Here is an 18,097-nt window from a genome sequence, read left to right as displayed (position 1 = left end):
ATTTTTTCTGGGTATAGAATTCTAGGTTGACAGTTGTTTTCTTTCAGTGTTATTAAGACATTGCTGCACTGTTTCCTTGATTGCATTGTTTCTGATGAGAAATCTGTTTTTCTTTTCTCCTCTATACATGATGTGTCTTTTTTTCTCGCTGCCCATAAGATTTTCTCTTTATCACTGTTTTTGGGCAGTTTGACAAGGACATGTCAGTACAGTTTTTTTGTTTGTTTTTTGTTTTTTCCCTTACATTTTATTTTATTGATATACAGTTTAAGTTATTTTTAAGACAATTTTTAGAGCAGTTTAAGTTTGGCAGCAAAATTAGGAAGAAGGTGCAGACATTTCCCATATACCCCCAACCACACATGTGTAGCCTCCCCCATTATCAGCATTGCCTACCAGAGCTGGACACTTGTTACAGTTGATGAAGCTACATTTATGCATCATAATCACCCAAAGTCCATAGTTTTCATCAGGGTTCACTCTTGGTGTTGAACATTCTATGGGTTTAGATAAAGGTATGATGGTATGTGTCCACCATTATGGTATCATAAAGAGTATTTTCACTGCCCTAAAAATCCTCAGTGCTCCATTTGTTCATCATCCTACCAACCCCTGAAGCCACTGACCTTTTTAATGTCTCCATAGTTTTGTCTTTTCCAGAATGTCATTTAGGTGGAATCATATAGTATGAGGTCTTTTCAGATTGACTTCTTTTACTTAGTAATATGCATTGAAGGTTCCTCTATGTTTTTTCATGGCTTGACAGTTCATTTTAACGTTGAATAATATTCCATTGTCTGATGTACCACAATTTATTTTTTTATTCATCTACTGAAGGGCATCTTGGTTGCTTCCAAGGTTTGGCAATTATGAATAACACTGCTATAAAATCCATGTACAGGTTATTGTGTAGGCATAAATTTTCAACCTCTTTGGATGAATTTTGAGTGTGATTCCTGAATCTTATAGTAAAAGTATGTTTTATTTTTTTTTTTCAGACATTTTAAATATGAGCTTTATTTTAAATTTAAAGAAACTATGAAAATAAACACTTTTTACAAATGATATCAAACACTTAAAACATAATCTAGGAATGTTAAACATTAATTTTTAATTCAAAGTAATGACATTCATAGAATACATCTTGGTGCTAGCCAATATGGAGTTTACTTAATTCTAGTACTTTATATAATCTCAACCATTAATCCTTCCTGAAATTCAATGATTATGATTCAACTTTATAAAGTTAAGCAAATCTTCTTTACAATACTCTCATATAACTTTTTCAAATAGAAACATTTATACCAGCAAGGAAATTATTAAAACATAAATTATGCTGAGGGGCTTGATTAAAAGGCTGTCTATATAGAGATGCATCTCACCTTAGAAAGTGCACACGCACACAAAAACACTTAATCGAACATAAGACACCAGGACGTTCTCTTAGTTATGTCACACAGCAAACCGCACGTTTATAAATGTCATGCTATTATGTACGAACTGAAAAACATATATATTTTTTAAAAAGCCCTTGACACGGGGGAGTGGAACACGACTGCATTAAGCACAGAAATGCAGAGCTTTATGAACTGCCTGTCTCCAGCTGGTTCCCAGGCGCCACTGAAAACAATCACCACCCTCAGAAAGACAAGATGGTCTTGTTAATGATTTCCACGGCCTCCAGAATCTCATCCTCCTTGATCACCAGCAGAGGTGCAAGCCTGATGATATCACCGTGGGTCGGCTTGGCCAGAAGTCCATTATCTCGAAGTCGCAGACACACCTTCCAAGCATCATAATCTTTGGTTTCTCTAATGACAACAGCATTTAATAATCCTTTTCCTCTTACAGCTGTTACAATATCAGAAGGTAGCTTCATGAGTTCATTTCTCAAGACGATACCCATTTTTTCTGCATTTTCAGCAAGGTTTTCTTCTTCTAAAACCTCCAGAGCCGCGATGGCCACTCGGCAGCCGAGCGGGTTGCCTCCGTACGTTGAACCATGTTCCCCTGGTTTGATGGTCAGCATGATCTCATCGTCACACAGCACTGCAGACACAGGGTATAAACCACCAGAAAGTGCCTTTCCTAGAAGGACTATATCAGGTCTGACATTTTCATGATCTATAGCCAGCCATCTACCAGTTCTGGCCAATCCTGTCTGTATTTCATCAGCAATAAACAGAACCTGGTGCTGGGTGCAGAGCTCTCGCACGCCCACGAGGTAGCCTGGATCTGGAACCACAACGCCTGCTTCACCCTGAATTGGTTCCACCATGAACGCAGCAACGTTCGGGTCCTGAAGTGCACGCTCAAGAGCAGGCAGATCATTATATGGAATGATTTCAAAACCTGGCATAAATGGTCCAAAACCATCATAACTGGTTGGGTCTGTGGAACTGGAGATAGCAGACAATGTTCTACCCCAGAAGTTTCCAGCTGCAAAAACAATCTTCGCTTTGTATTTCGGGATCCCCTTCACAGTATAGCCCCATCTTCGAGCAAGTTTGCAAGCAGTCTCTCCAGCCTCCACTCCTGTATTCATAGGAAGAACTTTGTGGTAGTTGAAAAGTTTAGTAACATACTCTTCGTATTCACCGAGCACGTTGTTGTAGAAAGCCCTAGATGTCAATGTCAGTTTGTCCACCTGACTTTTCAAAGCATTCACAATCTTCGGATGACAATGGCCTTGGTTGACAGCACTGTAAGCACTCAGAAAGTCAAAATATTTTCTGCCTTCCACATCCCATACGTAAATACCTTTTCCTCTCTCCAGGGCTACAGGTAAAGGATGGTAGTTGTGGGCACCATATTTAGACTCCCGTTCAAAGATGTAATCAGAGGATGGAGGGCCCTGAACTGTTTTTTTAGTTGCAACAGATGTAGCAGAAGCCACTGAAGAATGAACTCCACGGCGAAGGACAGCAACAGTCTGCAAACAAGCTAGTTTGGAAAACATGATGTCCTTCAAGTGGGAATATCACCAACCTAGCGGCGTCTCCAAGACCGGCCAGGGACACGCAACGTCAACGGAGCGGCTACCAAAAGTATGTTTTATTTTGTGAGAAACTGCCAAACTGTCTTCCAAAGTGGCTGTACCATTTTGCATTCCCACCAGCAATGAATGAGAGTTCCTCTTGCTCCATGTCCTTGCTAGCATTTGGTGTTGTCAGTATTCCAGATTTTGGCCTTTCTAATATGTGTGCTGTAGTATCTCATTTTATTTGCATTTCCCTAATGACATATGGTGTTTATCATCTTTTCATATGCTCATTTGCCATCTGTATATCTTCTCTGGTTGAGGTGTCCATTAAGATCTTTGACCCATTTTTTTTCCAAGTTGTTTTCTTATTGTTGAATTTTTAAAGGTCTTTGTATATTTTGCTGTCACTCCTTTATCAGATGTTTCTTTTGAAAATATTTTCTCCCAATCTGTGGTTTTTCTCATTCTCTTGACATTGCCTTTAGCAGAGCAGAAATTGTTCATTTTCATGAAGTCTAGCTTATCAACTCTTTCTTTCATGGATTGTGCCTTTGATGTCATATTTGAAAGGTCATCACCATACCCAAGATCATCTAGGTTTTCTCATATGTTATCTTGTGGAGGGGGCAGCTGTAATTTTATGTTTAACATATAATTCATTTTGAGTTAATTTTTGTGAAGGATGTAAGGTCTGTGTCTAGACTGATTTTTTTTACATGTGAAGGTTCAGTTCTCCCAGTACCATTTGTTGAAAAAACTACTTTGCTCTATCACTTTGCCTCTGCTCCTTCATCAAATACCAGTTGACTATATTTAAGTATTTCTGGGTTCTATATTCTGTTCCATTGATCTATTTGTCTATTCTTTAGCCAATACCATGCCATCTTCATTACTGTAGCTTTATGATAAATCTCGAAGTCGGGTAGCTTCAGTCCTTCAACTTTGTTCTTTAATATTGTATTGACTACTCTGAGTCTTTTGCCTCTCCATATAAACAAGAATTAGTTTGTCAAAAGCCACAAAATAACAAAATAACTGCTGGGATTTTTATTGGGACTGCATTGAGTCTCTGACTAAGTTGGGAAGGACTGATGTCTCTAAAATATTTATTCTATCTATGAACATGAAATAGCTCTCAATTTATTTAGTTCTTTGATTTTGCTCATCTGAGTTTTTTAGTTTTTCTTATGTAAATCTTGTACATATTTTATTAGATTTTTACCTAAGTATTTCATTTTTTGTGGATGCTAATATAAATAGTATTATGTTTTTTAATTTAAAGTTCCGCTTGTTCACTGGTATATAGGAAAGCAATTGAAATTTGTGTGTTAAACTGGTGTCCTCAACACTAAATATTTCACTCCACTCTTTTTGTTTGCCTTGTTTCTGAGGAGAAGCTGGGTATAATTCTAATTTTTGTTACTGTACAGTAAAGTGGGTTTCCCCTCCCCACCTCTGGCTTCTTTCAGAATTTTCTCTTTATGTTTGATTACCTGTAGCTTGAAAATGATTAGCCTAGCTGTACTTCTTTGTTTGTTTGTTTGTTTGTTTGTTTTTTGGTATCTGTCCTGCTTGGTGTTTTCGGAACTTCCTAGTTTGTGGTTTTGTGTCTGATATTAAATTCAGTTATTAGTGCTTCAAATATTTCTTATGTTCCTTTCTTTCTCCTCCTTTTGGTATTCCCACTACACACATGTTACACCTTTTGTAGTTGTCCCACAGTTTCTGGATATTCCATTCTGCTTTTTACAATCTTTGCTCTCTTTGCTATTCAGTTTTTGCAGTTTCTATTGATATATCCCCGAGCTCAGAGATCCTTTCCTCACTCATGTCTAAGTCTACCAGTAAGTCTATCAAAGCACTATTCATTTCTATTACAGTGTTTTTATCTCTTGCATTTCTTTTTAGTTCTTTCTTAGGATTTCTACTCCCTGCTTACAATGCTCATCTATTTTCGTATGCTCTCTACTTTATCCATTAGAGCCCTTAGCATATCAATTATACCGTGTTAAATCCCCAGCCTGATAATTCCAACATCCCTGCTATATCTGGTCCTGATGCTTACTCTGTCTCTTCAAGTTGTGTTTTTGCTTTTCAGAATGCCTTGCTACTTTTTCTTGATAGCTGGACATGATGTTCTGAGTGAAAAAGAACTGCTGTAATTAGGGCTTAGTAATGTGGAGGTGAGGTGTTGGGGGCGGGGAATATTCTCTGGTCCTATGAGTAAGTCTCCGTTTTTTAGCAGGCTGTGCCTCTGGACTGTGAATTTCACAAGAGTTTCTCAGTTGTTTTCTCCCCCATTAGGTGGCACAGGAAGAGTAGAGTAGGCTAGAGTCCTTTTCCCACATGGAAGGAAAACTAGACCTGATAAGAGTTGGGTTATTTCCTTTGCCCCAGGTCACTTAGGCTCTGATAAAACCCTGCAGGTTTGGTTCTGGTTAAATAGTTTCTCCTGAGGGCAGGCCTTATTAGGAAGAGTAGAGTGCTCTGGGGTATTTTTAATGGTTCCTTTTTCCCTCCTGTCAGAAGCAGAAAGGAAATTTTCTCCAATATTTACTGTGGGGAAACTGATCAAGCAGCTGGAGGTAATCTCAAAATATTGTGTCCCCCACTTCCCAAGACTGTGTCTATTTGGAGATTTTAACTCTTAGAATTGTCCCCACTGAGCTCCAGCTGTTCATCTGTTATAGTTGAGGTTTTCAGTCATTTTTTTAAAATACATTTTTTATGCATTCCTCTCCTTTCCTTTTGTGACTTCATTTACATATATGTTAGGCCAACAGAATTTTTCCAACATCTCATTTACGCTTGGGTAATTTTTTCAGATTCTTTCTTCTCTGTGTCTCCTTTTGAATAGTTCCTATTGCTGTATCTTCATATTGGCTAATTTTTCCATGCCCAATAACACCAGAGCACATTAAAACTGAGGAATATCTAAAACACCAGATGATGGATTCTTCAGAGGTCTACTTTAATAGCTATGCTTCCAAGAAACTGGTAAGATGGGATGTCTATCAGTGGCATCTAAGAGCAGGCTCATATGATGTATGCTTTAAAATTCTGATAACACTGGCAGTATTAGAAAACTTGCCATTTTTATACATTATAAAGAATCTGCATGGAAAAGGATAACTTAATGAATACTTGCAGCAAACTGGGGAACCAGCCAATCACAGGACCATATATGTGAGTGGGAAAGCCTTCCCACTTCCCTTCCTCCTTGAAGATGATGAACTTGTCCAGGAGGACAGGATGGAGAGGGTAGTGTTGGTACTATTGATGACAGAATTATGCTAGAAGATAGAGGCTATGAGATTTCTAATTATTGGCCAAAGCAGTAATAAGACACAGCACCAGACTTCTGATAAGTTTGCCTAATGGTGAATGAGAGGATGGTCTCATGTGTAACTAGTCTACTTGCAGATTTGTTTCAGTGAGGAACTGGGCCCACTGAATTAGGATTTGTTCTATAATGCCACCCAAAGTCTGAATCTCCAGGGGAATTCTTAGAGAGGTTTAGAGTTATATATGGAGGGATTAAAAAAAACAAAAAAACAAAAAACAATTGCTGTACTTCTTGAATTTGTCCAGGGTTTACAGATAAAGTTATGGAGCACTCTACATAACTGACAGGAGTGATTATGGAAATTGCAGTGCCCCTGTGATTACCACTGCCACTACCCATATTTTTACCAGCTATGCCTTCAGGTTTCTATTCTTCCATTCTATTCTTCTATTTATCTATAATGTCACAACAATTCAATTTCAGATTATTGAAAGTACAATTATTTTAATTTTGAGTTTAGTTGGTAAGAGAGTTGTGTTCCCATATGCCACCAGATTTTACTTGTCCATCCAAAAGTGGAATAGAATGAACTCAGCACTATGGACTTTGTTTTAGGAAGGCTTCAGGTTTACTCTATATGATGAATAAGTGTTCCCATTTCCCTTCCTATCGCACCTCTTGAAAAACATGTATTATTGTTCTGTGAGGATATATTTTAAGTTTTCATAAAGAGGGTTAAATATACATTACATTGTGATTCTTGTGTAATTTTTATAATTCATACTGCTATGTAAAAATCTAGTTTCAAACTGCTACATAGTGGTTCCTAGAGGGTACCCCCACTGTTTTCATTACACACCCACTTTTCTCCCAATGGATACTGGATTGACCCCAGCTCCCTGTTATCATAAATGCTGTTATGTTGAACATGGTCTTTTGTGGACCTTATGTGAGAATTTCTCTTTTGGGTTTTACTTTCTGTTAATTTCCTTTTCATATTCTTTTTGTTCTCTTATTCTCAGTGATTTGAAGAAGTTTCTTATTTATTCTAAATATTGTTTCATCATTGGTTTTAGATTTTGCAAATAACTTCACCCAACTGCTCCCTTCTCTGTTGCTCTTCCCATAGTGTCAGGATTCAGAACAAATGCAGAGGAAACTTGCATAGCTCTCAACTACAGGACTTGAAAGGAATTTTTAGCATCTGTCTTAAACTGTTCCCCAGGAAGGCTAATTCCATTAAGATATTGAGTTGAACGGCTTCCCCTAAACCTATAACTAGAACCTGAGATGGAAAAGGGAGCCTTAACAATGTTCACAGAGACAAAAACATGCAGTATTCCCGGAGGCGCCTTTACTATAAATGTAAGTGACCCTTTAAAAAGCCGTGCAAACATCACCCCTTGATAATATGCCTATTTGGGCATATAACCAGGCCATGTGTTATGTCATTAACCATCGGAATGAGGTCAAAGTGAAGAAACAAGAATGCTAGAGAGAACTGGTACATTCATTAGGGTGAGTGTTTAGGGAGTCATTGAGTATTCAGAGAAAAGCATGTAGGTGTTGCTTTCAAGACTGAAGTAGAAATGCTGCAAGATATTTCAAAAATAGTGTCTGTGAATTTCCTAATGCTAAATAAATCCTAATTCCTTCGAATACTGATTACAGTACAATTTAATGGAAGAATTTTACATGGAAATGGTGAAACACAGATTTGGTGCCATGTATTTCTTTCATATTAAACTAAAGCTGTCCATTTAAACTTCCCTGTTTTTAAAATTTATTTATTTATTTATTTATTTATTTATTTATTTATTTATTTATGTATGTATGTATGTATTTTATTGGCTGTGTTGGGTCTTTTTTGCTGGCTTTCTTTAGTTGCGGTGAGTGGGGGCTACTCTTCATTGTGGTGCACAAGCTCCTCATTGCCGTGGCTTCTCTTGTTGTGGAGCACGGACTATAGGCACATGGGCTTCAGTAGTTGCAGCACATGGGTTCAACAGTTGTGGCTCACAGGCTCTAAAGCACAGGCTCAATAGTTGTGGTGCACGGGCTTAGTTGCTCCGTGGCATGTGGGATCTTCCTGGAGCAGGGATTGAACCCATGTCCCCTGCATTGGCAGGTGGATTCTCAACCACTGCACCACCTAGGAAGCCCTAAACTTCCTTTTTTAAGTGGACATATTCCTCATGCAAAAGAATCATTAAACTGACCATGACCTCAGTTTTTGTCCACATGTTCTTGATTAAATTAAATTTTAGTAATATGGTCATTTTTCTTGTTTTGTTTCATTTCTCACCAAAGAAGTACATATCATTCTGAAAAGGTCAATGTTAGCTCAGAGTGGTTCTTAATATAATTCTCTGCTAACATTTCCACTTACTGAAGTGTGCTGTCATATTTCATATGTTAGATGGCAGTGTACTATTAATGCCACATATACATGAGAGACATGTATAATAGGAAGATCTAGACATAGAGATGGCCATGGAGATGGAGGTGGAGCTAGAGATAAAGATAGAAATGAAGATGGAGACAGATATGTTTTCAACTGCCAAGATCTAAAGGCATTTTGAAAGTCTGTATCTAATCCCTACATGAAGACTAAAACCATCAAGAAAAAATCTACTGTTCCTGGACAGCAGGCATTCTATCATCTGTGAGACTGAATCTGTTGAATTTGATTATCATAACATACAACTATCAGAGTTAAGCTATTGTCAGTGAAAAAATAGTAATTAACTATTAGCTAAATTACTGGTAGTTCTTTTTTCTCCTGTCATGACTCCTAAAGCTGCCGATTCAGTGACTTATTAAGGCTCTTCTTACAGTGAAATTAATTTTAAGTGTATCTTTAGGATAGAAGTCAGAGTTATTAGCATATATACTTAAATGAATAATAATTTTTCATCTGACATTATTGGTTAAGAGCAATAGTTAACCTACAGAACACTGGAAATATTTTAAAATAATGGACTTAGAAGAAAACAAAGAATAATTATAAAAGAAATGGAAGAGGAATTAATGTCTGTTGCTCTCCTTCAGTTGCCAGTCTCTGTATTAAAAGGTTTCACATGTGATATTATGTTTTTTCACATAATTTTCACACCTAATCCCCATAAAGACCTACATTTCATTTTCCCCCATTTTTAGAGACAGATGAGTTAAAGTAGGTATACAAAGCCACTGCATGCTAATTAATTTTCTCCTCAACAATGTTGTACAAGTTTTGGAATAATAGGGTAGACATGAGTGGAAATCTCTAGAAATCTCTGGAAATTTCTCTCCTTCTCCTCCTCCCTCCTATCCTCCCTTCTTCTCTTCCCAATAGACAGTGGCATGGTATAGTCATTCTTTTCCTTACATTTGTAAAAACATAAATAACAGACTAAGTTCCAAAGGTCTGAGTAGAAGAATGACTTGAACCCGTCATTTCGAAAGATGCAAAGTTCTACACCTAAACATACATTCTCCTAAATCCAGTTAGCAAAAAGTTAGCAGAAAACACATAAGCTATAAATAAGAATGTAAAGAAGTAATAGTAGTTAGTAAGAAACATGGCTACAAATGTATTTCTGGCTCATAGCAACTCATTGTTTGGTCAGTAAAAGAAACAAGAAAAGATTCATCTGTTCATATTTGCATGAGTTAGAAAGAAATTAAAGAGTGGAAAGTATGATGAAAAGTACCTTTCTGCTAATGTGAAAGCTTAGAAGCTGCAACTTCATTAAGAAAGTATTCATTAGTGATTCTACAGGTAATTTTATCTCTTCAAGAATCTGGATTTCTCTGTTACTCCTTTTCTCTCTCATGATATTGATCCTATTTTCCCACCATTATCCCTTTGTCCAAACAAAATGTCCAAGTCTCCTCTCCCCTAACAAACAAAACCAAACACTTCCTCAGCAACCTTTTCCCATGAGGGTGCTTCTCCCTGTGCACCATTTTCTCCACTGCCAAACATCTCACAACAGTGGTCTCCTCCACAGATTCATTTCTTTTCTACAAGAAGAAATTCTCATCTCACTGGGAACTGACATATTTTCCAGCTTCTTCCTGAATGTTGTTCCCTCCTTGTTTCCTGAAATCCTTTACCTTGTTGGTTTATATCTTATCTCTCTGTCTGTTCCTTCTCACTCTCCTTGGACGTTCTTCCTAATTTTCTAAATCTTTAAATGTAGACTTTCCTTAAGTTTGTGTTCTTGGACACTGCTATGGTCTCAGTATTTGTGTCCCCCCAAAATTCACGTATTAAAATCCTAATGTCCAATGTGACAGTGTTAGGAGGTGAGGCCTTTGGGAGGTGCTTAGGTCATGAGGGTGGAACCCTCATGAATGGGATTGGTTCTCTTTCAAAAGAGATCCCACAGAGCTCCCTTTCCCTTATCTGACATGTAATGATACAAGAAGTCTGTCACCCAGAGGAGGGACTTAACCAATTAAGTTGGCAACCTGATCTTGAACTTTCAGCCTCCAGAACTGTAAGCAATAAAGTTCTGTTATTGTTAAGCTACCCAGTCTGCAATGTTTTTTTTTTGTTGTAACAGCCCAAATGGACTAACACAGACACCTTCTCATTTTGTTCTCACTTACTGGTCTGAATTTCTAACTGTCTATTGGGCATCAAAAACATTAAACCAGAATATTTCTCCCCCTAAATTAGCCTCTTCCCCTCACCATATTATCTTATGACATTCCTATTACATTAGATAGCATTATGCAGCTGCTAGAATAACCTCTTGAAATGTTGGCTAGCACAAAAAATTATCTCTTGTACATATATAGTCCAAAATAAGGGTTTCTGATCAGTAGGCCACTCTCTGACACCAATGATTCAGAGACTCAGGCACCTTCCATCTTTTTGACTTTGCCATCTTCAACACTTGGTTTTCAAGGTCATTGAGTATGACTTCATTGGAACTTTAGAAGGAAAAAGAGCATGGAAAACAAGGCAGAAGGGATTTTGTGGCCATTTCTGAAAATGATACACATCACTTCTGTTCATATTCCATTAAACTGAACTCACTCATATGACTATATCAAAGGGAGTGTATTAGTCTGTTCAGGCTGCCATAACAAAACGCCATAGACCAAGGGGCTTAAACAACAGAAATTTACTTCTCACAGTTCTGAAGGCTGGAAGTCCAAGACAGAGGTATCTGGTAAGAACTCTCTTCCTCGCTTGCAGATGGCCACCTTCTTACTGTGTCCTCACATGGCAGAAAGAGGGGAGAGGGAGAGGAGAGGGGAGAGGGAGAGGAGGGGGGAGAGGAAGAGAGTGATCTTCCTCTTCTTATAAAGCCACAGTCCTATCAGATTAGAGCTCATTATTACTCATTTAACCTTAATTATGTCCTAAAGACCCTACCTCCAGGTACAGTCATAATGGGGGTTGGGACTTCAGTATATGAATTTGAGGAGGCAAAAATTCACTCATAGCAGCAAGCCAGGAAATGTAATCTAGGAAAGTATTCCCAGGAAGAAGAGAAAATATTTGATAAATGGCTAGTCAGACTCTACCACAATCCACCCTCTGCTCACCAAATATTCTTTCCACCTTTCTTTCCACACAACATGCTTACCTCTCCCCAAGGGATGGAAGCCAAAGTCCCATCCAGTTACTGCATCCAGGTTAAAGTCCAGAGTTTTGGGGTGATGATGTTTCTCTCCAAGTATAAAAATGTCTTCTCACATCCAGTGACTAAAAATACAGGTTGTCTGTCCACCTCCCCCCCCAACACACACATATACACACAAACTCACTCACTCTCATGTAATATAAAAGGTATAGCAGGGGCAAGATAGCCACAGCAAACATTTTCATTTAGAAAAGGAAAGAATTGAAGAAATAGTCATGGATCTATAGCAATAATGACATTCTTCCAGACAGGAATTTTGAGGAAACTCTCTCCTGGAAGTGGGGGGATTTCCCCAACTCTGCTCTCTGGGGGAAATTCTCTTGTCCATTGTTGTCTGCATCCCCTGGGCCTCATCAAATTTAAAAATTTTACTCTATGAAAGCTCATGTGTAAATGATGACAACACAAGCCATAGTTTGGGAGAAAATGTTTGCAAACCACATATCTAAAATATAAAGTGTTCTTAATTCTCAACAATAAAAAAATCAAACACTATAATTAGAAAATGGGCAAAAGACATGAACAGAGATTTTACCAAAGAGGATATAGAGATAGCAAATAAGGGCATGAAGAAAGCCCAACATCATTAGCCATTAAGGAAATGCAAATCAAAACCCAAATGAGATATCACTACATACCTGTCAGAATGGCTAAAATTTTAACAAGTGACAACTCCAAATGCTGCTGAGGATATAAAGAACTAGATCATGCATGCATTGTTGATGGAAATGTGAAATGGTGCAGCTACTCTGGGAAAGAGTTGTGCAATTTCTTAGAAAATTAAACATGCAACTATCATACTACCCAGCAATTGCACTCCAAGGTATTTATTCCAAAGAAATGAAAACATATTCACAGAAAAACCTGCACATGGATGTTTACAGCAGCTTTAGTTGTAATAGCCAAAATCCTTACTCAGCCCAGATGTCCTTCAATGGGTGAAGGATTAAACATACTGTAGTACCTCCATACTATGGAATACTACTCAGCAATAGAAAAAGAACTACTGATTCACATACCATCTTGGGTGAATCTCTGGGGAATTATTTTGCATGAAAAAAAAAAAAACCCAATAGGTTACATACTCTATGTTTCCATTTGAAATGACAAAACTGTGGAAATAGAAGACAAATGTGTATTTGTCGCTGGGGGAAGAGATCAGAAGAGAATGGGTGGACTTATAAATGAGCAACATGAGGGATCCTCACGGCATTGTACTGTTCAGTAGCTTTACTGTGGCTGCAAATACATGAACACACACAGGTGAAAAACTTAAAACACACACGCAAATAAATAAAACTGGGGAATCAGAGTAAGATAAACAAATTGTATCAATGTCAATTGTATCAACTGTATCCACCAATATCCTGGTTGTGATATTTTATTATGATATTGAAAAATGTTAACAATTGGGGAAATTGAACAAAGCGTACAAGGGATTTCTCTGAATTATTTCTTACAATTGCATGTTAATCTATAATACCTCAATTTTAAAAAGGTTATTGGGGACTTCCCTGGTGCCACAGTAGTTGGGAGTCCACCAGCCAATGCGGGGTACTTGGGTTTGGTCCCTGGTCCAGGAGGATCCCATATGCCATGGAGCAACTGGGCTGGTGCCCCACAGCTACTGAGCCTGTGTGCCTTCAGCCCGTGCTCTGCAACCAAGGAAGCCACCACAATGAGAAGCCAGGGCGCCACAACAAAGAGTAGCTATCACTTGCCACAACTAGAGAAAGCAGGCGCACAGCAATGAAGACCCAATGCAGCCAATAAAATAAAATAGAAATAAAATAAAATAAAATAAAATAAAATAAAATAAAATAAAATAAAATAAAATAAAAAATGTTATAGGGCAAAAAAAAAGCTTATCATTGCAAACTATTATACTAGGAGTTGTAGTGAATAATAAATCTCAAAGATGAATGTGACTCAGGACTTACTTTTAACCAATTTATAATATATTACATATGGTGAGTGGGAAAGGAGCTAGCCTTCATTCTACATGAATGAATTTTTAGCATTGCATGTGAGATTCTCCGTATCTGATTCCAAAATACCTTCCCATCCTCTTCTATTGCTAAGTTTTCCAACACCTCCTATATTCCAGCCTTGTCTATTTCCCAAATATTCCAAGCATTCTTAAGACCCCATGCATTTTCTCTTGTGCTTCTGTCAAACAGAAATACCTTTTCCCATTCTCAATTAAAATATTTTAATCCTTTATTGTCTATTCAAATGCCACTGCCTCATTTGAAGAGCTCACTTATAGTCTGAATCACTAAGTCCTTATTCTATATTCTCACAGTAGTTCATCTTTTTACTTTGTATCTCGTTTTACACATTGTTTAATATTTGATTAAGCAGACTAGCTTCCCTCCCTCCTACCACATACAGTATACTATAAACTCCTTGGAAAAAGAACTGAATCACATTCATCTCTGAAAGTTGGTATCCTCTATGACTCCTAATACAGTCCTTTGCATGAATTTTAATATTCACTGAAATTTATTGCATGTTTGCCATTGCCAAGCACTGTTCTAAATGCTTCCCTTACATCAAGTAACTTAATCCTTAACAAGGGAGGTCTTATTATCTGTATCTTACAAGTGATGGAACTGAGGCACAGGAAGTTTAAGTACCTTGTCCAAGGTCACAGGTACTATATTTTATGTGATTGGGTTCATACTCTTCACCATCTTGTAATGCTGCCTCTAATAGCATTCAATGATTGACAGTCTGATATAACTTAAGGAAAGCTCTCTAAATAAATGGTTTCAGCTTGTTTCCCAGAAAACTAGTATTGCTGATTACTAGTTATGTACCAAGTACAGGGCCAGCTGCTTTCACACTAATTAGCTCATGGAATACTGATGTCCCCATTTTATAAATGCGAAAAGTATAACCTAGAGATATTAAGTAATTTAGCCCACATTGCGCAGCGGGTAAGTATTAGGGCTATGTTTATTTGTTTGGTTGCTTTCATTAAGTCAAGCTACAAGTCAGAACAACACAATTGTTTATGAAATCTGATAAAACAAATTAAATGAGCCCTTTTTGATAAAACAATTGAGCCCAGAGTCACAGTGACATCTTAGAAAATCTGCCCTCCATTTGTATCTAGAAATTCTATTACCTGAATCTATTGTTTGATCTGGTTCTATCTTACAGAAATTTTTCTTTCTGTATATTTTCAAGTTTTCAAGTTTCTTTCTGTATATTTTCAAGTCCATATGAGTTTCTGTGAGGTACCTTGTTACAAATTCTTGGGTTTATAAAATATTTAAAAGAATAATTACATAAGGAAGCTGATTTCCTCTGTTAGTGAATTTATTTAGGATGTTAGATGGATTTTAAGTCAATCAACAGTTGATTCAGAATCCCTTCCTCTCCTATTCCCTCTTGCCTTTTTCTGTCATGTACCTAGGATTATGTTAGGCAAATTAGGAAAATCCAAAGAAGTGTTCATCATGTTTCTAACCTTTGAGGATTTTTTAATCCCATTGACAAGACACTATTTCAACCATTAAACAACATCACAATTGTATGTGGTCTTTTCTAATGCAATTATATGTATATAATTTATATAAATGTATACAAATAATTATAAGTATTATATACGAACAAATAATATATAAAATTATATATATCACATAGATATTTATCTCAAGGTTACTAAGAAACCTCAATTTTTTTAATGTGTAAAAACTATTAATTTAAAAAGAAGAGAATGGAGCTATACAACTTTATTCTCACTATACAAAATTGTTTGCCCTATAAGTATTCAGTAACAAACACGGTTTTTACAGCAGAATACACTATAAGTACATTTTGTTATTGCAAGTTAAAAATAATAAATTAGTAGATTAAAACTGTCAAAAAACAGATGTAAAATTGCCCTCCTTTGACCTCTAATCCACATTCAGTAGCTTTTTTCTCTATCACCTTTGGCCTTTACTTTGTAATTTTGCTTCTATTAAAGCTCAAAATCTCCCAAGCTAAACAAGGGAACAAAAGAACAATGATAAACAAAGGTCAGAGGTCTGGAGAGCAAGCAGCAACACTGCTTTCTCACTCGCAAAGGAATGATGTCCAGCTGTGATCACCAGCATCACCAACTGGGATCCACTTATGCAGATCTTGATCCTTAGTTAAGTTGTATCTAAATCACATAATGCACACTGTCAGGGAAATGAGTGTATAATCTAAAGCTTTTTTATGTGTGCCATACATAAGTGCCTTAATTGCCCATCGAAATGATCAGGAAGGGTTGAAGGAATCAGCCAAGGCTTCAAGAGAATGTGGAATTTTGAGCTGGGCCACGAGATGAAAAGATGAAATGTTCTGTGAAATGTATACATGAGACGAACAGTATCTCAGTGGGAAATGATACTTATGAAAAGGGTTTAGAGAGCAGAAGTAACCCTGGAACAGGTTTGGTACCAAACTGATTCAGCCAGTGTAGCCATTAATAATTACCAGAATTTAATGTAGATACCAGTAGCCACCAATAGTTAACATCTATTAGATGTAAGTAAGGCCCTAGGGAGCCTCTCCACAATCTATCAGTTTCCAATGAAAATAACTCTCAGACTGAATGTGTCTACACCTACAAACATCTATTAACAAGCAGACAAATAAATAAATAGAAATCTGTTTCATGAAGTCGAGTCCCACCCAACTCTGTCTTTTTAGATGCTCTGAACTTAACTGACATGAAAGGTTCATTGGACACAAAACCTGTAACATTCCAAAGGTGGGGTCAGCTGACCTTGTGTTCAGTACTAGGCACCGGGACTTGGGACTTTTCTGAATAGGAGGCTACCCAGAGGCAACATTTTGGAATTGAGGCATAGGCATTGTACCACTGAGAACAGACTACTGGCCTACTGGACTCTTACACCCTCTCTATTTTTCTGGCCAATCCACATGTGTTCAACACAATAATTTCACCAGCAAAAAGTAATTTTTAACCTTCATTTTGCTAATCAACAAAGCATCAACTGTTGATTAGAGCTAACGGTAGGGGAAGAGCTCATAGGAACTCTCTCCTAGGCCCTTTAGATTAAATGCCACAGCACCACCCCTGGGGTGTGTATTCCCTCCTCAGGCAACTCACCGCTGCCAACATGGATTAAAGCTAATTAACACACCCCTCCATACCACACCGCCTCTGATGGAGGATTTAAAAAGTAAATCACCACTGACACAGCAGGCAGGAAACAGCAAGAAGTCCTTTAGTGAAACAGAGTAAACATTGGCAGGGCCTTTCTACCCCACATGGACATTCTGAGACCCACTTGCCTCCACCTTGTGTTTGATCATGCCCAAAGACATCATCCTTGTCTTCATGGTCACGGCCAAGTCTCTGGTGCGTCTGTATTCCATTTCCTGCGAGCAGAAAAGAACTGGTGCCTGAGAAAAGTGACTAGTCGTTAAGTTGGAGAAGAAATGTGAGGTGAATACATCACTTCCCCTCATGTCTCCCCGGACCAATGTTAATCATGTGGCCACACCTAATTGCAAGGAAGACTGGGAAATATTCTCTCTACCTGGATTACCACATACCCAAGAAGAAAGAGGCAACTTGCAGTTAGTTGGCTATAGTCTGCCCCTCTGTCCACCCAAATATCCTACATACCATTCTGCCTGCACATACAACACACCACCCTTCTCCCAAAAGGAAAATACTCAAAGTCCTATCCAGTTACCGTGACCAGCTCAAAATTTAGGATGCCCGAGTGATGAGCAGCTTCTCCATCTGGTCCAGAGTGGCTCCTCAGGCCCCAAAAATGTATAACCTAGAAATCAGGTTAGATATGTATCTACATCGTTCCCAGTAGATACACAACACACAATTAGGACCAAATTCTAGCCTGAGCATATCACTTCCTTATAACACTTTGCTAACAGCATCAGAGGGTCATAGGAAAGCGCATCTTCAAATTAAGCAGCTCTCTGACATCACTGGGAATGGCTTCCTGAGCTGCAGGAGTGGTCAGTAGCTTCTTGGAGGTTCCTGAGATTTACAGCTGCCTACAGGTGAGCTCTCAAGTACTGATTGGTAAGATGAGTAATGGCACCTTCTCTGTTCTTCACTCCCTTAGTTGTTCCACTAGTTGTGGAAGCTTCTAATTTCCTGTATTAAAATGTTTTATTCTTGGAACTTTGACTTTTATTTTCCTA

The 18,097-nt window shown here is 37.8% G+C and overlaps 1 protein-coding gene across 1 annotated transcript; it reads right to left on the bottom strand.

The window, feature by feature from the left end:
- Positions 1–999: 999 nt before the first annotated feature.
- Positions 1,000–3,034, bottom strand: LOC130850500 (ornithine aminotransferase, mitochondrial-like). Its single transcript, XM_057730095.1, has one exon. The coding sequence runs from the start codon at positions 2,957–2,959 to the stop codon at positions 1,640–1,642; it is 1,320 nt and encodes a 439-aa protein (XP_057586078.1). The 5' UTR covers positions 2,960–3,034; the 3' UTR covers positions 1,000–1,639.
- Positions 3,035–18,097: the final 15,063 nt, after the last annotated feature.

This window comes from Hippopotamus amphibius, chromosome 3, assembly GCF_030028045.1.
Source record: "Hippopotamus amphibius kiboko isolate mHipAmp2 chromosome 3, mHipAmp2.hap2, whole genome shotgun sequence".
Taxonomy (NCBI): Eukaryota; Metazoa; Chordata; class Mammalia; order Artiodactyla; family Hippopotamidae; genus Hippopotamus; species Hippopotamus amphibius.
This window is presented reverse-complemented; position numbering and strand designations above follow the sequence as displayed.